Source organism: Tympanuchus pallidicinctus, unplaced genomic scaffold (assembly GCF_026119805.1).
Source record: "Tympanuchus pallidicinctus isolate F22 unplaced genomic scaffold, pur_lepc_1.0 scaffold12, whole genome shotgun sequence".
In the NCBI taxonomy this organism is placed as follows: domain Eukaryota; kingdom Metazoa; phylum Chordata; class Aves; order Galliformes; family Phasianidae; genus Tympanuchus; species Tympanuchus pallidicinctus.
The window spans coordinates 674,289-698,457 of NW_026294637.1; the positions used below are offsets into that span (position 1 = coordinate 674,289).

The 24,169-nt window shown below is 49.2% G+C and overlaps 1 protein-coding gene across 2 annotated transcripts in view; it reads right to left on the bottom strand.

The window, feature by feature from the left end:
• ADAMTS7 (ADAM metallopeptidase with thrombospondin type 1 motif 7) overlaps positions 1-24,169 on the bottom strand; it is a 46,892-nt gene that overhangs the window by 18,789 nt on the left and 3,934 nt on the right. For both annotated transcript variants that reach the window (XM_052671557.1, XM_052671558.1), the window contains exons 3-16: positions 23,759-23,930; positions 20,210-20,406; positions 18,434-18,517; positions 17,505-17,629; positions 16,299-16,448; positions 15,075-15,218; positions 11,009-11,153; positions 10,747-10,839; positions 10,107-10,252; positions 7,068-7,237; positions 6,613-6,746; positions 4,892-5,012; positions 3,971-4,215; positions 1,318-1,459 (exon numbers count right to left, since the gene is read on the bottom strand). In XM_052671557.1, coding sequence (XP_052527517.1) covers positions 1,318-1,459; positions 3,971-4,215; positions 4,892-5,012; positions 6,613-6,746; positions 7,068-7,237; positions 10,107-10,252; positions 10,747-10,839; positions 11,009-11,153; positions 15,075-15,218; positions 16,299-16,448; positions 17,505-17,629; positions 18,434-18,517; positions 20,210-20,406; positions 23,759-23,930 — 2,068 coding nt within the window. The remainder of the gene's footprint in view (positions 1-1,317; positions 1,460-3,970; positions 4,216-4,891; positions 5,013-6,612; positions 6,747-7,067; positions 7,238-10,106; positions 10,253-10,746; positions 10,840-11,008; positions 11,154-15,074; positions 15,219-16,298; positions 16,449-17,504; positions 17,630-18,433; positions 18,518-20,209; positions 20,407-23,758; positions 23,931-24,169) is intronic.

A 24,169-nucleotide genomic window follows, 5' to 3' on the forward strand; every position in this document is an offset into this window, starting at 1 on the left:
ATGAACCAAGTCATGCAATGGAGTGCTGGTTTTAAATAAAAGAAAGTGACTTTGCTATCTTCTTTTGACAGCACAGGCTGCAGAGCAGCATGTCATGGGCACCCATGCAAATCCACAGCAAAGAGTTCTTGTAGCAAAAATACATAAAAAGGCCAACAAATTCATGCAGCTCCACATCTCTCCTGCTTCAAGGCAGGAAAAAAAACCCTATCTTCCAGGAGAAGGCAGGAAATATCTCCTGGCTCTCAGTACTGCCTAAAATGGATGAGTGTTTGTGAAGTCTCTTCACTTTTCACACAAAGGGATCCTTCTTTTTTCCTTTTAACTCTTACCCAGACCTGCTGCGCAGCTGCTCTCGAGGAAGTGCTTGCTGCTCCCAGCCTTGCTCTGTGCCACGTGCAGGACCCACCCCTCCCCATGGGTGCTATGCTCAGCCCTGCACTGCTGCAGAGAATGTTCAGCTCGGGAGAAAGCCAAAAAAAAGGCTTGAGAGACAGAGAGAGAGAGACTGGATCCTTCTGATGTCTATTTACAATGTAAAGTGAAAACACTCACTGCTGTCAGTTCTGCGGAATGCCGTGAGAGCAAACGACCACACATGCTCACACACACATCCCTCGAAAGCCTCCCGTCTCATGGGGCCTGGGATGCTTGGGATGTGGTGGGGAGGAGGAGACATCAGATGTGGCGTCCCGTGCACCCTGGGGCTGTGGCCGCAGCCCCGACTGTGATGTTCTGCGCCCACCAACACCCTCTGAAGTGCTCTCTGCAGAGCTCTCTGTAAAGCTCCTGAAATAATCTCCCCTCCAGAGGCCCGGCCAGGCTGCAGACCGGCCATCTGACACTCTGATTTCTCAAAGCTCTTTTGTCTCAACCAACCCGACAGCCCAGGAACACCTGGCACAGTAACAGGACACCGAGCTGAGGAAAGTGCTGATAAAGAGTGGGCTCCCTGTGGCTGAGTGCAGTGGGGGCACCGAGGAGTTACAACCTCAGCAGATGCTGCCTTTTTTTTTTCTCTCCAAGACCTACTGAAACCAAAGACCCAGGAATTTCTAAGGCAAATGCGAGCAGTGTGCTCTGATGTGATGGGGAACATGGCCCAGAGCATGTGCAGCTCTTGCCACCACTGCTTCTCAAACATCTGCCGTGATGCACGGTGCGGCACGAGGACAGTGGTCCCTTTGGCTCCCTGTACTACAAAATCCTGCCAGCATTTGCACTGTCTGCAATGAGAAGGAGATCAAGGATGACAGAAGAAGCAGCAAGGCCTGACGGGCCAGGCCCTGCAATACAGGGATGCTTTGCCAGACTCACCGGTGCCACACGTGGCCGTGCACGCGGTCCAGGAGCCGAAGCGCCACAGGAACTCAGCGCGCTCGATCTCGTTCTCGCTGTCAGCTGGCCGCTGGATGGTGTACTGGTAGCGCACACCAGGGTTGGTTTCCTGGAACAACAGCTGTGGGGAGACAAGAGGAGGTGAGAGACATGGTTGGTGCAGCGTCTCACTGCTGCCTTGCAGGGGTTTTCAAGGAGGCAGGAGCCCCCCGGCACAGCCACACAGGTGTCACTCTGTCCAGCTCTGTACCAGTGCAGCGTTTGTCCCCTCTCTGTTGGCCATGGACAGCAATGGTTGAGCTGCTGCTGCACTCCAACACAACCATTCCAGAAACAGTATTTAGCATGTAGTCAAAGTGTGTAAGAGAAGAGGAAATGCCCCAGCTGACCCCGCTGAGAGCACTGGGCTTGTGGAAACATTAGGTAATAATAAAAAGTAACAGCAAGAGTGCTGAGAATTGCCACAGCTTCAGTTTTAAGTCTCTGCCAAAGAGTCTGGAAGGATCCTCCTGTTAATCCTCACTGGTCTCACTGCCAAATGCAGCTGCATCCAAAGACCTCCTCAAGGCTCAGCATGGCTTGGACCTTCCCTGCGAAGGGCCCTGCTGTCACCTGTCCTAGGCAGAGCAGGATGGGGAAGTTTTGCATGCCACCACTGAGCCCAGCATGGCGCACAGTGCACCAACATCTCCCTGCAAGGACTGCAGCACTGCCTGCTGCCTTCAATGACAGCACACCGCAGCAGCCCTCAGCACAGCTTGAAATCATGGCTACCCAGCCCAGCCCCTGTTCACATCTGCAGCCTGCTGTGAACGTCAGTGATTTGACCATGCCAGGGATGCAGACTGGTAAGCACCACGCACATCACGCAGAGTGGCTGGGGTCGCACCCTCCCCGTGGTGCAACACTGCAACTGATGTGCTGTGAGAAGGGCTGGAGGCAACAGTGAAGAATCAACAGGCAGCAAACACTCGGTGGCTAGCTGGTAACAGGCATTGGAAAGAATCATCAATTTCTCCCCACTTGAAACATGGCTCTCATTGCTCTCCAAATGAACGAGGCTGCTCCTATGGTTAATGCAAGCCCTGCCCTAAGTGCCTCCAGCAGCAGTCAGCACTCACGAAAGGCTGTGGGTTTAAACGTGTTTTTTTTAGCCTAAGTGCTCCCATTATTGCCAGAGCTTTGTTGTTCTTGGAGCTTTGGTGGGAGCAAGGGCATCTTTCCAAAACCTCTTCATGAATATTGAAACATTTCTGTCAAAAGGTTTTAATTAGGTTATGAATCCCAGAAAGAGTCCCAGCAATTTGCTGGTGCTGAATATGCCAGTGTTGATATTAGCAGAGTAAAGCAATGCTTGGAGGAAGAAACACAAATGCAAAAGGCAAAGACTTTTGGCCACAGCATGGCTGCACAGTGAGCCACGGACTGTGGGGTCACAAATCCAGGGCCATCCTGCCTCTGCCCCAGGGAAGCCACTCAGGAGAATGCACACCTGGGAGAAACAAGCCATGAACCTGGCTCTGCAAAATGCTGAGCCCCTTGTTCCCAGCATCCTCTTCCCTGCCCAGCTCTGCAAGCCTGGGTTGCAGCACAGTGAGAACCCCTGATTTCCTCCTGCTGCTGCACTAATTAAAGCAGTGCACTCGGGAGATCTCTCTTCCTTCGTTTATCAGAAGGTGGCTAAAAGGGAAAAAACGAGGTTAAACCACAATCGTGAAGCAAACCCCCAGGGTTGAAGCTTTATTCATTCCTATGGCCTGTTCAGTGCGATTTAAAGGAAAACACTTTACACTGTAGATTGCATAACCCTCCCCTTGGCAGCTCTTCGGTGGAAATAAGGCAAAAATTAATAGAATAGGATGGGTTTGCAAGACAATGATAAGCTAAGTACCAGAGCTGCCACTGCTTAGGTTAGTTATGGAGCAGCACCTGGCTTTTGTAAGAAGTGTTCCCAAGACACCAAGTGTGAACTGGGAATAGAAATTCTCACATGGCAAAGAGTGAAGTTTGAGATTTCTTGTTAATTCAGAAGATTTCAAAGATTCCTCTTGAATTTTTTCCCTCCAGTGCTTTTGTGAGGAAGCAAAGCCTGACTTGCAAAAACCTCGAAGGCATCACTCAGGCTTTGGACCCGCCTGTGCATCCCCTGAGGAGACGAACCCTTGCCCAGACCCCAGCTGGTGCATGGGAGCCCAATGGTGGCAGGAACGTGGCAGCTCCCAGCTCCCTGATGCCTCCACCACCTCCACTCGGACTCATGGGCTGCTCCAGCCCTGCTGGAAACACCATGGGCTCTTCTCTTGTTCTTGATAAGATATGGAAAAGGCTCCGGAAACCAGCTATTTCTTTTTACATTCTCTCTCCTCAGTAAATATTTTGAGGAATGCTGCAAGCTGGATGAGGCTCAGCTGGAAGCAGCAGACCCACCCCAAGTTCAGAAACACGCTTCCTGGGCCAGCAGCGCACATTTGGCTGCCTAAGATGAAGAAACATGCACAGGGAGGAGACACCCAGCCTCATCATCCTTCATGGATGGCCACGAAGTCACCTCAGCAGCACAAGGGAAGCTCCTGGCTCTTTCCCCTCATCCTTCCCAGCTGCAAACCCCAATTGCCCAGAACCCAGAGCATACCTGGATCCACACAGGTTCCACAGTGGGCCCTGGAGAGGTGAGGTTCTCCCAGTTTCCCGTCCTCTCATAGGTGAAAGTGGTCCCTGCCACCCTGTAATCCCCGTTCCACTGGATGGTCCAGCCACCGTTCAGGAAATACTTCTCTGGGTCTTCACTCCTCAGCGCCAGAAAATTTCCAGCTTCTGCGACTTCTTCAATCCGGATCTCTCGGGCTCCGACAGGGATAATCCCAATATCAACATAACCTGTGAATGCAATCGAGCATTTGCTCCAGGGAGTCAAGGACACGATCAGTTCCCTAGGGTGTGGAGACAGTGCCACAGACGTTTGTTTTGAGGTCATTAGACACAAAGAGCAGTAAAGGAATATTTTTTTGCAAGAGGCAAGAAATGGAAAGACAACTCTTCATCTCCTTTGTTACTTCTTAGACCTTATAAAAATCAACAAGTCTGGACTAACAAAAGACTGCAAATGAGCAGCATGAGTGAGTCAACCAATTATTGCTACTCTAGCTGAACACACAGAAATGAAGCCCTGTGTCTCCTGGTTTCCCCACAGCACTTTCCAGCCTGGTGCAGCAATGGCTCTTGCAGAGTCATCCCCCTTCTCTGAGTGCTGCCTCCCACAAAGTCCCTGCAGCCATGGGATCCATGGGGTCTTGTCTTCAAAACACCTTCACCCTGCTCTGCTGATCAAGGAAAAATGAGTTCTGCAGATCAGGGCGGCTTATTTTAAGGAAGCCATTTAAAACAACTCATTTTTCTCCTCCCCAGCAGCTGGAAGCTGCTCTGCTCACCCCACCACTTCGCAACAAAATGTTTGGTGCCTGGGGAAGCTGCAGCTACTGACAGCCAGGAGCACGCTGCTCATCCTTCTCAGTTAGGTGTGTCTTGCCTTAAGGAGAATGCCACGTGTCCTTACCCAGTCCCTCGCTGTCCTCAAATGTCTTCTTAACAGTGTGGCAGGTGGAGCCATCCCCGTGGCAGACACCGCACCGATCTTCCACTGCGTTGGAGTCGATCTCATAGTCGCAGCCCACGTTCTGTAACACAGCCCCATCAGCCCAGGCCTCCTGCCTGCACCCATTTACACCCACCCAGGATTTCAGTATGACACGAGCAGTCAAAAGTGGAAAACAACCACAGTAATGAGGGCCACCCTCAGTGGACAGATGATGCTCCTGAATGGCAAGAAATAAGAACCACAGATAGGGGATTGGTGTGAGCTGGAGTCTTTTTGCAGGATGGATGGTGATGCATCCCAGTCAGCTGTTAAAACGGGTTTCTTGCCTGCAGCCTGGCCATCCTGTTCAGACCACTATGAAAAGTCAGATCCACATCTTGCTGTCAGCTTTCCCTGCCTTGTTCTGCAGCCTGTGCCTAGCCAGGCAAGCCTCTTGGTCCTTGGCCTTGCCAGTCTGGGGCAAGGACCTCCCCAAAACCTTTCCTAAATTCTGCTGGAGCTCTCCACACTTCAGACCCAGGCAGCTGCCAAATCACTTGACCAAACTGCGATTCCATCTGACACTGTACAATAAAAGCTGCAGCCAACTCCCCAGAGGTCCCACTGGGTCCTGTGCCAATGAGGAACCTTTAGTCTTAGTTCCACAAGGACTTATCCAGGGAGTCACTTGCATATACATGCTAGAAAAGGAGCACTATTTTTGCTACTGCAATGCTTTGTTGAAAGCCAGGCTTAACTCTGGTGATGGAGCCAGCAACAGGCTTGCAGTCAGCAAGCATTTCATGTGTGCAATCATCTTTTAGGGAATATGCTGTCATCTGTGGAGAACTGCTGGATCTCTTTTCTATGTGCCAAGTAAAAACCATGACCTGAGCTCTCTGAGCCTGTGCATGTGTGCTGCAACCTCTGAAGTAACTTATAGCCTATTAAAGGAGGAAACAGGACCTTCTCAGAGCCTCCTGCTGTGCAGAGCAATTGCCACTGGCCTATACCTGGTACTGCCAGCAGCACAGCCAGGAAGAGAAGAAGCTTCCCCGAATGGCTCTTCTGCAAGAGGATGCAAGGAAACTTGATTACTCATTATTTTTGCTTGCTTTTCTTTGTGCTGTTCAGAGCACTCAGCAGCCCTCAGAGCTCCATGGAAGAGGCAGGGAGATGAGCATTCTGCTCCCTGGTCCTTTTGGTTCCTTGCACAGAAGGTGCTCTCCCTGGCCCACAGCTCATTTATACAGAGCTTCCAAGAAATAACAACAGCCCAGGAGGAAGGACAAACCCCAACAATGGGAGACGGTGCCACAGCTGGGGGAGACATCTCCATTGCAGCAGGCTGTGGGTCAGAGCAGCATCTGCCAGAACAGCAGGGCTGGGATAAGTGCCCTCTCAGCCTTCCCTTCCTATCTTCTTATCTTGCCTCATTTGCAAGTGAAACTGCTCTTCCTGCATTTCCTTAGTTTGGTTCTCTACTTCCTTGAAAACATTCAAGAGGCTTAAACACTCCCGCATCATCTATCTTGTGAATATTGAGAGCTCTCCCTCATTTCCATACACAAAAATAGTACTAAAATGGATCAGGTGATACGTTTAGGACATCGGGCAGAGCCTTGACAACTGCCCCTGCCCCGGCCTGCAGCTCCTGGCACACAGGGCCGCTCCCAGCCCGCCCTCATCAGCAGCCGTACCTTGCAGATGCCGTTGATGCACATGTCCCGGCTGGAGTTCATTTCATAGCACGGGGTCCCATCGATGACGGCATCCCTCAGCTTTTCTGCAAAGTATTCGTCCTCCGGCCGGCAGTGCAGCTCACAGGGGTTAACTGGAAGCCAAAGAGACAGAAACTGAACCCCAGGAGCTGGGGTGTGCATGCATACATTCGCCTGCTTTTCTGCAGCAGTGTTGCGCTGGGCTCACACAGGCAGGGATCACCTTCTCTCCTTGTAACCACCTCCGACAACAGAAATTAATCCTGCAAACCCAGCCATAATTTAAAATACACATAAATACGCTGCAAGTGCAGCAGAAAGGGAAGGCAAAACTTTTACAGGCAGCTCCAGCAAGATCAAGCCATTGCAAGAATCTGTCTCAGGCTCTCTGTGAGGGCTGAGGGGAGGCCTGGCTGCAGGCTGTGCACACTCACTGTTGTTAGGCACTGGTGTCCACTTGTAAAGCTTCCCCTTGTAAAGCATGGGGTTGAACTGGCTGCACTGGACCTGGCGGAAGGACGGCTTGTTGGGAGGACAGGGCTTGATGTTGCAGATCCGGAATCGTTTCCGTTCTCCCAGGCAGTACCTGCCCCCATACTTTGGCCTGTTTGCAGGAGGGAAAAAAGAAAATAAACACATAGAGCCTAGGTGGGGAAACTCCCTTCTAATAGTAATAAACCCTAACCTACAGAGCAAGCTTCTGCAATGCACAGAGAGCATCATCCACGTCCTTGCTCCTCAGTTTCCTTCTGGACAGAGGACACAAGCTCTGCACAAAGGCCTTGGACATTGCAGCAAAGATATGGCTGCAATGCACAACAAAGATATGGTGACAGCAGCTCCCCAGGTGGTGGAGGATGACAGAATTCCAAGCACAGATGGCTTTGGTCCAGCTGCTGTTTTATTTTTTTCATTTCTCTTCTCCTGGACAAGGAGAGGTGCCTAACACAGTCTGAGTTTGCTTCTGACCAGATTTGCTTTCTTGCTCTCAGCCATTAGCACAGCATTGCAGTGGTCAGGCTAAGGCACTGCAAGAAGGGGGTTTGGATTTGTTGCTACCAGGGCACCCATTTGTTTCAGAAAGGATCAACCCAAGTGAAAAGAAAGATGTGAAGCAGTCATTTTTGCAGATCTCTTGTGAAGGTGCTGGAGGTCCACAGCTCCTCTAGCATCTTGTCCCTCCTGACAGTGCTTCCTTAATGCTGCAACTATGGCCAACTCTACAGGCCTGGTTTATGAACCTATAAAAACTGGTGTGACAAATAGCGTTCGTGTCCAAAGCCATTTTGCTGCTGGACACTCCTGCGCTCTGCGCAATGGAACAAGCACTGCTCCTACTCTGCTTGCCCACAGTGTGAAAGCAACCGCTTTGGGAGATGAAACGGGCTGGACCCTTCCCCGGGGCCTTAAAACAACACTTTCATCTCTAAAATTACATGACTTGGAAGGCATTGCTTAGCTAGCCCAGCTGCTTTTATTCTCTACAAAAGCATCCCTGCGAAGTACCTCTTACACACAAGAACCAGCTTTCCACTACCAGACTTGGTTTTTCTTTTGAGTGAGATGCAGCTGTTTTAAGGTAGCACCTGAAAGGCTTCTGCTGGGGGGATGCTCTGATGGTGCTTTTCAAACACATCTCCAAACTACCTTCCAGATGTCCTCTCCCTTTCTTCGCCACCTCCCAGCTAATCTCGGTCTCATCTGGAAGAACTGCAACTCAGGCTGACTGTGACTTGGTTGGTGATCCAAGCAGGGACGCCAGGGCTGAATGGCCAACAAGACAGAGCTCCTGATCAAATGGCAAGTGGCCACAGTTCCAGGACTTCTGACAACCCCCCCTGGCCCACTCAGTCTTGCTTCCCGTGCTGGATGACCTGGATGTTTCTACAGCGTAATGCAACCCAGCAAGAACTGGGGGACTTGTGGATGGGTCTAAGATGAATTCTTGCCCAGAATGAAGAAATCTCATAAGGCATCTCTTGAGAGGAAACACATTTCTTCAGGCTTTAAATTTTTCATGCTGGTGATTCCTAAATGACAGAAACAGCCAGAAACACTGTATACACAAGGTGATAAATTCTTACTTACTTTGGAAAGTAGTTTTAAAAATACATCATTCTTTCCAACGTTTATAAAGTGAGAGGGACTTAAAAAGCAACAACAGACTTTTCTTGGATGCCAACAGACTCTCAAGATACTGCCACTGATTTTTAACACTTGCTGTTTCACCAGGTTGCTGCCAGGTTGTTTTGGGCACTTGCAGTTTCTGCATCCCACATCCCCATGACCTTATGAGAACTTTTTCCCTGATTAGTTTAGGGTGGCACAAGGAGCATAATTAATTATTATTTTACAGTTGTATTTACACACCTTTTTCTTAGGAAACGCCTGAGGGAGGAAGGACCAGAGCACACATTTGTTCACTTCATCCAAGAGGCAAAGCTGAAGATTTACCTACCGTGGCCAAAGCAAACAACTGCCCAGGGAAATTCTGCTGCTTTTACAATGTTTGCTCTCCAAGATGCCTGCAGCTGTGTTTGGAACACTCCATGAACTACAATTGCATTTCTGTCACAAAACTCATGTCAAACACAAACCTAGCTCTTGACCTAGCACTGAGATTACACAGCTATTCTTTAAACAGTTCAATAGTATGTGTTAAAAACAATGCACCCAAAGAAGTTAGGCAGAAAGAACATCTGGGCTCATTAGAGAGATTCCCTCTTAGTTTTCAAATCTTCTTAAGCCATTGAAAAATGACTGCCACTGGAAAATTGCTCACAAAGCCCCTTTCTCTCCCTGTTACGAGGCACTGTGACACTTGGACGAGTTGGGGGCCTTTGTGTGAATCCAATACAATAGCAATTGGGCAAGGAGGGAGGCATCTGGAGGACAGATGGGTCAGCACAGCGGTCACGGCATGGATAATGCTGCTCCTTGGTTGGGGAGCAGTGAGCGTCCCCCACTACGGCAGCTCATTCAGCTTGCTTAGAAATCACTCTCAGGGAGAAAACAGTTGATAAGCAGCAGTGAGTGTTTTCAAAATGAGAGTGAGTCAGAACCACAGAAAGTCTATTTTTCTTTTTGGTCATTAAAAGACACCAGATATGTGTAACTGCTACAAGCGTGGAGTCTTTACTCTTTGTTGAAATCACATTCCAGTGCTCTCTGTCTGCCTGGCGCAGCAGCAGTTGTGCATGGAAGCAGACAGAGCCAGCTCTGCCCCTCCACAGCCTGCCATCACCCAGATAGCTGGATAACCCCATGAAATGAATCGTCTGCGGTGTTTCAAAGGCTTCTTGTTCAGAAAGATAACGGCATAATGGCAGCAGTCCTCTGCTGTCCAGTGCAGACATGGGTAGGACCACACATGCCAGGCGACGGCCCCTGCTTTAGGGAGCCACCAGGAAGCCTTGGGCTCCTCTCCTACACACACTGGCTGAACAAACCCAGGAGAGCACACATGCACTTACGTGGGGTTGCTGCACTGCCTCTCTGCGCTCTGCACACCCGCACCGCAGCTCCGCGAGCAGGCAGCCCATGAGCTCCAGGGCCCCCAGCTGCCATTGATAGCATCAGGACGGTAACCCACGGGCACGCACTCACCATTGAAGCACCACTGCAAAGGGACAGGCCAGAAGAAGAGAAACCAAGATAAAGATGCACTAATAAACATTTACTTAGAGAGCCCTACCTTCGGGGAGCGCTAAAGACCAGCGCTCGTATTGCCCTGTGCAAACCCATGCTACACTCACTCCAGGGTGACTGGAGGTCAGCTGAGCTCTGATGGAGCCAAGTTCAGCTCTATGCAATGAGAAATTCAGGTATATAAGGCTGTCTGAGGACTTGTGTGAGGGAACAGACCCCTGGACACAACCCTGCAAGCTTCTGCTTCCATTCAAACTGCAGGTTTCATCTTTTTAGGGACATCTTGATTTCCCTGAATTCAATCTCTCACCACCAACATTTGGCTGGAGTGAGGCCATCAAGGTGATCCATGTCCACGTGCTGGAGTTTGCAAAATGCCAGGTTTTGCACTTTGCCAGCAAAAATCATCTCTTACATACAGGATAAAGAATCTCTACACCTGCAAATGAGACTGCTCCCTCTTACCTTGTTCTCCCCACATGCTGTCCCATCAACAGCAGCATCCAGCTTGGAATGGCACGTGGTCCCCACTGTGCACCACAGTGTGTTGCAGACACTCTGCAGAAGAAACATTTACAACACAGGACGCGGTTACTGCAGAGCCAACCCACTGGTAGAGATTTTACTCACAGGGAGAGGATCGTTCCATGCAAAGCCCCCATTTCCCCAAAGAACCCTCAGAGCTGTATGAGTCCATGCTACGTTGGGAGGGGGGACTCTGGCTTACATCCATGTCATCACAGAAGGTGGAGTAGGCACCATACTGCAGGCGGCACTGGTGGCTCACATCATAGAGGACGCCCGGGGGCACCAGGGGGAAGTCCAGCACCTCCTGAGCAGGGGGGTCATCCAGGCACAGCCCCCAGCCCCGGCTGAAAGAGAGGTGACAAGGCAGTGTCACTGCCCGGCCGGTGCAGGCAGGTCCCACGCACCCTGCTGCAGCTGCCACCAGAGGAACCAAGCATCTCATCAGTGTTTCATCCCGAAATCCTGACTTTCATTCTATAGCTGACATGACCGTGGCTCTCCAACAAACCCTGCACCTGCTCCAGCATGTGGGTCTCTGCATGCACTTATCCAATTTCTGAGTTGGGCGATCTGATGTCTGCAACTGCAGCCCACCTATCCTCTGACACTCCAACACATCCTGGAACTCCATGACGAACAGCCAAATTGTTGCTTTGCCTGGGACCAATCTCCTGGGTTTTAGCTTTGCAGTCAAGTCATCAGCAAAGCCTTCAGCCCAGGGTCCAGTCCTCAGTTTCACTACTCAAGGTGAAGGGTTTCGCTGAACAAACACTGCACTGCTGAGAAGCAGATGTTGTCCTCGCGTTCATACACCAGGCCAACCCCAAAACGTCCCTGTGGACACTTCAGCACTAGTGTCAATGCCCTGCTAATAAAAACAGAGTAGATTGTCAGCAGCAAAACTCACTCGCTCTCATATCTGCTGCTACAAACAGTGCTCAGACTGTGCTGGACAGCATGTTTTTAGAAAGAGATATTAAAACTGAGCATGAAGCTCAGCCAAGACAACCCGTGGCCCGCTGCCAGGCTGCTGGGAAGCCAAGATGGATGATCCTGGCTGGCTTGCTCTGCTGTGAGTGGTTTTGCTATGATACTTCCCAAACACACCAGAAATTGTCACTAGTTTAGCTTACAGTGTTGATTTAAACTAACGCGTTTCCAGCAAAGCAAAGTCTCCAGCGTGGGTTTCTGAGCAGATTAGATTACTGCAGCTTGTTGTGATTGGGAACAGGTCTAAATTAATGTGAAACAGAATTCCTTCCTAACCCAAGCTGGCAAAACAGCCCAGCTCAGGAGCAGCAGTGAATGGGGCTGGGAGTCACAGCAAGCACCCCTCTCACATCCTGCATTGGAGAGGTCCTCTCCAGGCACCTGCCAGCCCCGTGCTTGGCTAGAAACAGCCAGTGGGAACACAGCTCCTTAATATACCACATATATAGTTTTTATAAGCAATTTCCCCATTGAAAAATATCAGTAAACACATTGCTTTCAGCAGCCCATGAGCTGGAAAGTCTCACTTTCCAAGTCCAGCAGTGAGAGCATCCTGCCTTCCCTCTGGCCCCCTGGAGAGGACTGCTGTGGGTGATTCAGGCCTGAGCTGGGCTGAATTAGGTGTGAATTATGCAGCTGGATGCAGTACCATGTCCAGCCTCAAGCTGTAAGCCTGTTTCAGGCCTACAGCAAAGTCGCTGCACTGCAACTCCAGTGGATTTTCTTTGCACACTGACAGAATTCACTTAAGAAGCATATGTTGTCTAAAATTAGAAATGATCACATCTTTGCTGGGAAAGTCAAAGCTTAAGCACTGGACTCCTGCTCTAGCTGCATGAATGGAAGTGCTACTCCTTTGGATTAATCCACAATCATCTATTCTGGCAACAGCATATGGGGCCTGACACCACCCCAAAAATGCCCAGGGCCCTCTGTTCTGCTGAAGGCACTTTTTGTCTTGCCTCAGTTTACAGGAGATCTCTGCAGTCCCCATATGGGATAGTTTAGATCTCTAGAGTTACGTTCAAAATCTATTTCTTCATCAACCACTTTACAGCTGTCCTACTGATATCTTCAACTGGCCTCCAGATTTTGCAAAATAAACCTAACTGAGCCAGCAAGAGTTGGCATGAGTTTAATCTGGCTTTGAAGGGATGTACAGTGACCCACACAGCAGTAAAAATTCACAGGGGTCTGCTTTGCATTTGCCTATTTCAGTCTGTTCATTAAAGAGCTGCGTGACGGAATAGATAGGCGTTGATTAGATCCCCATACGCCAGTGGGCTGGGAGGATCTGCAAATACGCTCGCAAGCAGGATTAAAATTCCAAAAGCTCTTGCAGAACTGGAAGAAGGATCCAAAAAAACAGGACTGAATTCAATAAAAACAAAGGCAAGGATTTAAACTTGGGAGGAATCAGCTGCACAAACAGGGGAGTTGGAATGACTGGAGAAGAGCATTGCTGTAGAAGAGCTGGTGCTAGTGGCTGAGCAGGGGCAGCAGTGGGTGCTGCAGGAGCAGACCAGCCAGGCTTCAAGTGGTGGGGGTCAGCTACAAAGAGCCCATGACAAGGTGATGGAGGAAGACCTTCAGCTCTGCAAAAACAGGCTGAGAAATGAATTGTCTTGTCTAGAGAAGGAAAGACTGAAGGGAAACATGACAATCAGCAGCAGTGGGATGAAGGCAGGCTTACCCACACCACGGCATATTCATGGTCCTTGCACAGCATTATGAGATACATAATTCTTCCACCAGCCAGGCTTAAAAGAGCTCACATCAAGGTGAGGGATGCAGAGGAGAGAGGCCCTTCAGCTTCTTTCCTCCCACCCAAAGCCGCTGCCTCGAAGATCACAGAGCCCTGTGCATGACCACAGCACTGGAGTTGTGCTGCCATCAGAGACACAAATCATTTTCTGATTCTTAAACGCTCACCAGTGTTCACTGTTTTGTAAAACAATGACCATAATCTGAGAGTGTTGTGTTGGTTTTTTTTTGACATGAGTCTGTTCCAAGCACATCTAGCAATCCCAGGTCAGGAGGGTCTCGTTTTTTGGCTCATTCCTTCCCATTCTCCTGCCAACACTGTATTAAAATGCACTCATGTCTGTGCTCGCAGCAGGCCTCTCCTTCGCCTCTGGGATGTCACAGATGCTGAGAGGTGCCTGCTGAACTCTGCTCCACTCCTCAAGAAAGAGCTGCCCCTTCTGGGAGTGGAGCAAAGAGATGAAAACACCACTGGACAGGCAGCCAGATGGTCTGCTTCTTCCCTGGGCTAATGGCAGCCCAAGGTTACCGCCAGCAGGAAATGCTACATCTCAAAACAAAGGTTAAAAACAAAAGGCCAAGAGCTCCGTGGAGCAAGAAAGACTCATTCCGCTGAAAGCCACAAATCAACAATAATTCACTCTAGCTGGAGCCAAGCCCATGTTTTAGGCCACTGGCTGGAATTTAGAAGTGGGAGCTCAGCACCACCCAGTATTCTTAATATGCAGCTCCCAGCCCCTCACAAACACACTGGCTGTAGCCAGAGCTTTTCTATTGCTGTTTCTTAAAGATGCTCTCACTGTTTCCTAATCTTCTCGTGGCAAGAAAGGAAAACATCCCTCTGGTGCTAGAGACTGGCTGACAAATGTAAGTCTTGGGCCACGTTCCTAAGAATTTAATAACAGCCACAGGGCACTAAAAATAAACAAATGCATGAAAGAATCTGGCTTGATCTCATCTCCTCACATGGTGCCTCCCATCTCTAGGCAAACATCACATTTGCCCCAGGCAGAACCTTGCTGCTAGGAGGAGTGGAAAGCAAGATCAGGGGTGCAGTAAGAGGTACAAATCCCATGTGCTATGGCAAATTGCTCCTTCTGCTCAGCAGCCTGGATGCAGTAATGTGCTTCCAACTGCACACTTATCTGTTAGGCTGGTGCAAGCAACATGTGGCTGACAATGGGGCAGAAAGGAGCACAGCCAGCTCCAGCATTCTGCTGCTGGGGCAACCATGCTTTGGAAATCCCACCAGCTAAGTCAATGAAGAAAACTGCTCTGGCTTTATTTATTCAAACAACCACCACTGTGTCCCTGCACAAAGGTGCTTTTGCATTCAAATACAGCAAGGACTGAGCCAAAAGAGCAAATTAGAAATGCCATCGAGTCAAGGGTGACTTCTGAGGCCAGAAAGTATCTTGCAGACCCCAAAGCTCAACCCAGCCACAACTCATGCAGCCAGCTCAGCCCCGAGCACCGATGCAAACGAATGAGAAGCAGCAGCAAGGACTTACTCGAGGAACCGTGTGATGTACTCCCGGCTGCAGCGGGACCAGGTGAGCGGGGACGTGTCATACAGGAGCTGTGGAGACATGATGAAAGGTCTTTTCCCAACTGGCTCACAGTCATTGCTGCTTCCATCATGCTGAATCCCAAAACTGTGTAAGAGCACAGTCCCACAAAGGAGAGGTGAGCCACACGCCTGCTACAACCAGCTTCTCTGCTTTCTGACACACTATACCAGACACTACAAGCATTTGCAACTTTATGGAGACACATTAATTAACAGGGAGCACTTAGCTATCTGGGAAATTCCAGTGGGACCACAGATGCTGTCACAAGCTTTGTCCCATATGTTACAGACAAGGAGAGCCAGACATCCTCTCAGCACGCATCTTGCAAGGGCTCAGGTGGGATTCTGTTGCTCCACAGGTAAGAGAACACCATGCCCTTGATGAGCTCCCATGCCCAGCAGTGGCAAACAAGAGGTCACTCAGTAAGCTGAGAAACACGGCTGTGCTCAGGGCTCTGTCCAGTCCCTGTGGCTGCAACACTATGAGCAGGGAACATAAGCCAGCAGGGGAACAGCCCCACGAGCTTAAGGCTCATTGCCCTGGAGTAAATAAATGACTTTTTGTCACTACTTTGAAGTGACAAAGCCAATGGACTGTGCTTCATACAGAGAGCATGGAGGTTAGCATTTAACTGAAAAGATCTGTGAATTCAAAATGTGTAATCATTACATGAAATTTTTCCCAATGTACAAACTTTATGCTGGAGTTTTACTTCAGCTCTCTTACTGGCAACTCAGCCAATAAGAAAGTAATGAGAATATTGAACAAAATCAGTTTAATTAAACTGGCTGGTTACAGACTTTTACTGTAGAAAGATACAGACTATGATGTACAAATGATTTTCTCAAGTGCAGCTGAAATCAAGATCAGAAAAATCCTGTCTCTGATGCTATACATAGACTCTATTTTAAAACCTCTCAGTGAACAATCCTCTCCTCAACAGCTTTTAGTATCAGCAACATGGGTACACAAACGTGTCATTTGTGAAGGGTTCCTTGAATCCAGCTCAACCAAAAGCCGAACTCTGAAACAGCTTCTCAGGGCGCATTCCCTGAGATTCAGGGAACTCTCAGCAACATCCTTCCACCTCTTATCTGTCCCTTGTCAGGTCCTGACTAAGCCATACAGAGGACGGGGTCAGAGAGGAGAAGGAAGGCAGGGTACCTGTGTCCAAGCTCGTGGGCCACAGTGAAGGCCAGGGGCAGCCCTGTGTCCTCATTGATGTTGCAGCTCCTGTGGGGCTGGCACATCCCCGCCACGTGGGACAGACCCAGGGTCTCACAGGGTCTGTTCATTGCTGCGCAGATGTCCTTCCTTGGGCGATTGAAAACAACACACACACAGTAAAAAGAGGGTTGAAGACAGTAAGATCCAAAGGGTGATGTGAAACTGAGTGAGGACAGCTGCCTCAAAGCAAGCCCCTCCTGCCCCGTGGTCCCAGTCTAACAGGAAGCCTCTAAGGCCAGCAAACACTGGCCAAACAGAAGCGTGAATGGAGACATCCAAATGTCTTTCCACACAGAAAGATTTATGACTCTTCCTTTCCCCTTTACTCTTTCAATATCCCCAGCTTATTAGAAAGCCTGATTAATGGAAACGCAAGCCAGACTGGCTACGTTTATTCTATTGTATAAATAAAGTTGATGCTGGGAATAATTAACAATTACTACATTTCTTGGGGAAGTACATCGCAGTGGTGCTGCGGTCTGGAGCAGGGGAGCTCCAGCCACCCAGGAAGAACAACTCCATTAAAGTACGTGCCCTTAAGTGCCTTATTTCTACTACAAAGCAAATTTTCTAAGGAAGATAAAACTGTTGTGGGTTGTGAATCACTGCACAAACAACCACGATACTGCCAACATTCAAGCTGCTGCAGCATGAAACCATCAAACCACATTCTGACTGCAAGGTATATAAATTTGGCCAGAGACAAGAATTCCACCCCGCTACACGGGAGGTGAGGGCCTGCTCTGAGCCTCCTTTACAAATCTTGGAATTCATCTACAAGAGAAAATGGAGAGCTAATCCTGTGTACATCTGCTGCAAGGCACACCCATTCCAGGGCTTCCCAATAGGGCCACAGTGAAAATCTGGTTTGGAAACTCCAACTACTGGTAAACTGAGAGCAGTTTCCAGGTTTAAAACTGAGGTCTGACATCAGTTCCAGCCACTAGAGCCAGATCACTTTCAGATTTCAAGTTATATATTGAATATGCAGGCTTCCAAACAGGGCTGAGGTACAGAGAGTGAGATTTAAACAGCTTCCACTAAAATATGCAGCTAGCTGCCTGTGTCCCACCTGCCTGCTGCCACTGGAGGAGTTTCTAGGCGGTGGAGTAAAACCTACAGCATAAAGCCAGGACACAATACCTTGTGAGCAGGACTGCAACATCATGATGCAAGGGATGGGAATCTCCTTTCACATTAATGCTCTTCTGCCACTTGCAAAAGCTTTTCAAGGTGTTGTCTGCATGGTGGGAGATTTTCAGATCCTCCTGCCAACACAATTAAAAGTCAGTTGTCATATCGTTACTGGATCTGTTTGGTTTTTAAGATGCAGTGCAGAGGATCTGATCTCTGTCCCATCAGAGTAAGATCAGGAGTAACTGCCACTAGATGGAATTGCTCTGCGTTTTGGAAGCCGTAGGCTGGATGAGAATATAGTGGTTTGTTTCCATCAATGATTCAACTGAACCATGAAGTCATCTGATATCAGGGGTTAAGAAACGCTGCAGGAAAATACTCCATCCAGGGCGATGTGCTTTGGAGAAGGATGCAGCTGCACAGCCAGACTGAGCAGCGACTGCTGCAGCTGGGAAACACAAACAATCACCAACTCCCAGCTTCCGCTGGTGCTACCAGCAGGCAATGCTCCTGGGACGCGGCGAGCTTCAGCTGCTCAGCCTCTGCCAGGCCATTCCTTGCAGCTCCGACTTGGAGCCTCGCCTGCCCCACATCTGAAGGGATGCTGCCACAGGCTGAGTGCCAGTGGTACCGGGTACCATCCCATCAGTCACAGGACGAAAGGAAAGGTACTACCAACTACCACAGTGGCTAAATTACAAATTGTTATAAGAATCATGACCCGCAGCTCCTCTGACATATAACCCTCCCAACTTTACCAGACCTGCAGCCCATGCAGAAGACTAGGAAGTAAAGCATGGGAATCTGTATTAATCTTACACAATCCATCCATGGAAAATGTGTATGAGAGAGTTTACAGGCTTTCGAGGCCAGCTCTCTTTGTATCCCAATTTGCTACCAGAATGGAAGTGTGAGTCATTTTGTTTTCTTTTCACCTCTTCATTCTCCAGCAGGATGAGTCGCACTATAGCAATGTTGATGGGGTTCCCAATGCTGGCGTGGTGGAACAGCCCCGCCACCTGCAAAGCACAAAAGTCAACTAAATAAAGCCCAAAACAAACATCTTGCCCTGTGACAGTTCTCCTGGTAAGTACATTTGCAAAGCAACATGAGCTTAAGGGGAAGCTACTGAAGGTTGCGGACAACATCTCAACATGTTGGGGAATTCCCAAAACTAAAAGACAAGACCAGATGTAGACTCAGATTAAAGCATTCATAATACAATGGAAACTGATATAATCTATGTAGCACACTGAAACTCAACCAGAAATGCCTGGGGGACCACCTCCACTTTCACTCCCTAACAGACGTGTTAAATGCCTCAAAGCCAGCGCTCTGCCAGTGTCTTCAGCAACACTGGGAAATCCAGGATGCTACCCTGAGGTCCTCTACCCAATCCCACCCTCTCTTACAGCCATCAACTACACCTCTTCTGAAATGCAAACAGATGCTACCACAACAACAGCTGGAGAGCAAACAGATTATACCAACTCACATTGACTTATCTGCCTGTCTTATGGCTTTAGCAAAACCTCCCTGGATTTTCAAGACCACCAGGAGACTTCACACATGACCCTGGATGTGGTCCTGCTCAAGGTGGCCTGGCATGAGCAGGGGCTGGGCCAGGTCACCTCCAGGGGTCCCTTCTCACCTTAAACCAGTCTGATTCTGTGACTCCAGGCAACATTCAGAGTGGTACTCCAGATGTCCAAGGTCAGTTCATTAACACACCATACCACCTCGTTAGGAATCAATGCCTCCAGAAAAGTCTGAGTTTAAGGAGCAGAATGAAAACCCGAGGAATTTCAATGCAAGCAGTAGTTAGCTTTCAAAACCTGCCTGTAAGTTTTACCTCTAAATACTCCTATGGTTTAGCGCCAGGAAAACAGCTCAGCTACAATCTAGATCTATGCTCTACTCCTTCCCTCGGCTGCCCTCAGTGGCACCTTCCCAGGAAAGCCATTCACATTTCTGCCAACCAGACCAGTGCACTCAGCCATCGCTGGCAGGCTGGCACCGGCTCTGCAGCATTTGGAACTGAGATGAAAAACACGATGGCAGCTGCCCTGCAGCGCTCACTTTGTGGGTGTCTCTTATTGGCACTGCCAGCACTGAGATCAAGGAAGCCCGAGCCAGAACTCTCACATCCATGCAGGTCTTTTCCTGTGAGGTGGCCTCCTGATCAAGCAGGGGGCTGTGGGTGGCCCCAGCGCAGGCTTCAGAGTGGTTTCAACTTCAGCTGCACTTCCCCACCCAAGCAGCCTGCTTGCCTGACCGGAGAGAGCAGTGGTGGTGATGCTGTGGCCACGGGCAGCACCTGCCCCCTCTCTGTCCTGAGCAGTAGGTATGGGAGGAGCAGTCCTGCTCTTGCAGTATCTGCCTGGCAGGCCACGTTAACCACCCTCAGTGAGAAAGGAAAGGGAACAGCCTTGAGCCCCACGCAGAAAGTGAAACCAAGGCAGGCTGAGAGCTGCTCCCATCTGCACCAAGACTTTGGCCTACGGCTCGCTCACAGCAAACCACCCTCCTGAAGCAGATGGAGGACTGAACAATGCAGCAGAGCAAACGTGAGGGTGGGAACAGCCTGTTTGGTGAGAGATTTGCTGAGGTCTCATCAGGAATGAGCTGTGGCAAGCCCAGTGGCCCTTATGTCTCATCAGCTGCATCTCCAGGGACTTGGCAGCTCTGCAGCTGAGAAAATTAGGACTCACCATGTTCATCACAGTCAGCACGTACTTCTCGATGTTCTCACTGCCATGGTATTCTATCATCTTGGTGTCTGCCACCACCAGCGTTTCCACCCACTTCTCCTTGCTGATGGAACGCTGCTTTATTCTTCTCTTCCTGTATTGTTTCTGTTCCCACCTTTCCCTCCGCTTCTCAGACTTCTCTAGGCTTTCCTGAGATTCTGAGAAATTAAAGGGAGAAAAAAATCTGCAGCACTGGTAAAATACCATCAAGATGCCTTTTTTTTAAAAAAATTAAACAATCTGTTGGTGTTGATCAAGAGCACTCTCACTCAGACTCATAACTTACTCACATATTCGCTGTGCTTTCTGCTCAAAAATTCAGTGAGAGATGAAAACAGTGACTTCACAACACTGTACAGCAGCATTAGCGAGAAAGAAAAAAAATCCTTTGAAGTAAATTCTCAAAGGGAAACAGGGTCTGAAATATTTTGTGAGGAGCATGCAGCCTCCTGGAGCCGAGCACTTGCGTTCTGTACCAACACGTTAATTTATAGGCAAACATGGAGAGAGGCCTGACCATGAACTGTACTGAACAACAGCAGTGGCTCAGCTCTGCTGAGGATAATCAAACATTTTTATTTTGCTGGGAAAGACAGTTCCCCGGCACCATAAACTCCATGCCCTGGAAACTGGACGTCCTGAGCCAAATCCCAAAGATCATCGCTGTCCTGGATGAGACTGAAACACCCGCAGGGCTGCACAGAGATTTCCTTGGCCACATGAAGACTGAATTCTGGGTTTCTGTGCTGCTCATCCCCAGAGAAACAAGGAGCACATTCACTGGGCTGAAAAGACACACGACGCCAAAGGAGAGCTTGGAGGCTGCCAATGCACACCAGAAACTGGGAATTCTCATGTCGAGACTTTTCCTGTGACGCTGCTCCAAGATCAAGGTCAGGGTCAGCCCCAAGTTGGGCAAAGGCTTTACAAACCACATCACACACAGTGGGAAATGCTTTTATGACCAGTTTCTATGGGCTCTGCCTTACTTCATTAACAGTGAACTTTTACATTTTATGGACTATAGTATTCTTTAGCTGTACTTTATGCCCCAGCCTGAAAAATCCTAAGTATCTGAATAATTTGATGGATTGCTAATACCACTGTGACAGTTTAATCACAACAGCTGCCTTGGAGTTCCTTTGCTGCTGAGCTTCCATGCGGGACGCAGAGCACGGTGCACACAGCTCCCTGGCTACCTGGCAGGGTCTGTATGGCATTTCCCCTCAAGATCCCTCACACACTTGCCCAGCTGTACATACAGGCTCACAATATGCAGCACAAGACATCGACAGGAACTGAATACCAGGCTGATCAAACACCGCCTGGCTGTGTGCGATCATTTGCAAAGAAAACCAGCAATACATCAGCAGATGGTGAAAGACTTGAGGTAATACAAATCCTGTAGACTTTCAGCTCCCTTTCCAGGGCACATACATCATGTCCACATTGCTGCTCTGGATTCAAATAGAGATTCAGCTATATTACACGCTGGCCACACCATACCTAGGGAAATTCATTTACAGAGCAACAGGCTTCAAAGTCTAGAAGGAAGCATTATTACTCTTATCAGTTTATTCATTTCGATTAAAAGAAGAATGCCTGAAGATAACATGATTATTGAATAAAAGGGTTTGGGGAAGCTCTAGGGAGTTAGTAAGACACTGACTGGAAGATGCAACTTCAAATATTCAGACTGGCAAAGTAAAGCATCCCATCTTTCCAATTTCCCTGTCTTGTGTCTGTCTGTCACAGCTGCACACAGATCTGTGCTTCACAGCTCTGGAAGCTGCAGAGATCCTAGCCTAGAGCTGCTGGCTTGGTGTGGGAGGCTGGCGCTCCCAGCTGCAGGCACTGCTGAGCTGTGGGGATGCTGCCCCAGCTCTGAGGTGAGAGACTCATCTCATGCTTGAGACCTGCTCCAGACTGGTGGGTAGAAATGTACCTTTGCTGTTTCTCTTGCCCCCAGGATTTCTTCCTAAGGCAAATACCTGCCTACTACACGATTTTACTGCAGGCAGACATTCAATTCTCAGCTAGGCAGAGTTAAACTAGCTCCAAAATAACAAGGGCAACACAAACCTCAGTGTAGCTGTACCAGCCTTTGGGGATGTGGGTTCATGCTCCAGCAGCTAGGCTGCCCAAAGCACTGATTGTTCTTCACTGAGAACAGCGTCAACCAGTTTATGACTAGCCCTGGGATTTTATCATGGAAAAGACTTCGAAATTCCTTCTCTGAGCCTCATGCTCTCTCCCTCCCAGAGCCAGAACTGCAGCCCATGATCCTCTGCTTGTGCAATGCAGCCTTTGAGTTCTGCTCCAGCAAAAAATACCCTGCAAGAAGCACAGACTGCTGTACCTTGCAGATCAGCTCTCAGCTCTCAGTGCTGTCCATCTGAGCCACCACTGCCTGCCTTTTCCAGGAAAGGCCAGCCCTCTCCCTGGAGCTCAGGAGGAAAGCAAAGAGATCATTGTCCAATAGAGACCCCATACAAACGCCCTGAGGGAGGGGGGGGTGCAAAAAACTGCTGATTTTCTACCTCTCCAAAAAGCAGCAGGGAGAGCAGCCTTGGCAGCCTTGGACAGCTAGCTCCTTGACACTGGTACAACAGGGTGCTATGGATACAGAAAGCATTTAATCTGCCATAAAATAATTCTGCTGGGCAGAAGGGCCACGGTGACAACCTGGATTCACTGGCGTAAATGGGAATTGTGGTGTTTAGCTCATGGAAATCAAATTTTACTCCAAAAGTCCAAGCTTCTGGCAAGTCACAAACTGATGTTTGCAAGCAATCAAAAACAAATATTCAGTCTCCACATCACAGGATGCTTGCAGCAGGCTTGGGAGGAAAAGATGAATGAGAGGCCTGAGGTTCAGCATGCTTGTGAGAAACATAAGCAAATACAGGAAAATTGGCAGGGGAAAAAAAAAACTGCCGTAATTCCTGTGACTTGTGGGCTCCACACATGAATGTCAGAGAACTTTTGCCTGCTGCTAAGCAAGCAAATTTTCCCGACTTACAATTTGAACCAGTGGTCAGCCTTCCCATAATAAAAACGCTTGTGGAAACCACCGTTTGCCTACACTTTCAGAAATTTGGCCATCCTGCAGCAAGGAACCCAAAGCCAGCTGGCAGACACCCACCAAACGGGCCCAGCACGCCCACCACCCACAGAAACCACCACAAAACCACAGCTCAGCTGCGTCTCAGTGCTCTGAGCATTTCCTTTCCAGACAGAAGTGGCAAAGGGAGGGAACCAGCACAGCAACTTCCAAAACTCAGAGCATTCACCTCAGTGTCCTTCAAGCTAAAAGCTGGGTGCTGAGATCGCATCACAGGAGCTGAACACTCCCAGATTTTAAGATAAGCATGTCTGCTGAGCACCTTACAAGACTAAGGATTGGCACTGATTCCTTTATCTTCTCACTGCGTACTTCAAATTACAGAACCCAAATTATGAATTCTAGGATCTAGCCGTTCATCGTGAGAGGTACGAGAGGAGAAATACCTTGCACACCGCAGGCTGCCCTTGCTGCTGGCTGCTTTCTCTCTTGCTCTCCCGGGTGCTCAGGAGCATGGCGTTTGTACACCCTGTGGGGCTGTGCTGCTGCATCCTCGGGAAAGCTGGCGGCTACTGGTTCAATGAAATAGTCCTCGTCCATGAGCCGAAACACACCTTTCTAGCAGGGAGAGACAGAGATGTAATCATGAAGCTGTCCGCACCTAGTATGAATATCAGGAGGGGAGAGATTTGCAAGATGTTCCAGACAGAAACATGTCCTCTCTAAAGAGGCTGTTCTTACGGGTATTTTGAGCCAGTGCTGGCCCAGCTGTAACACACTGTTATGGACTCACCTGGGATCGCAGAGCCCCAGACTGCATCTCAGGAACAGTTACACAAACACACCTGCATTTGCCG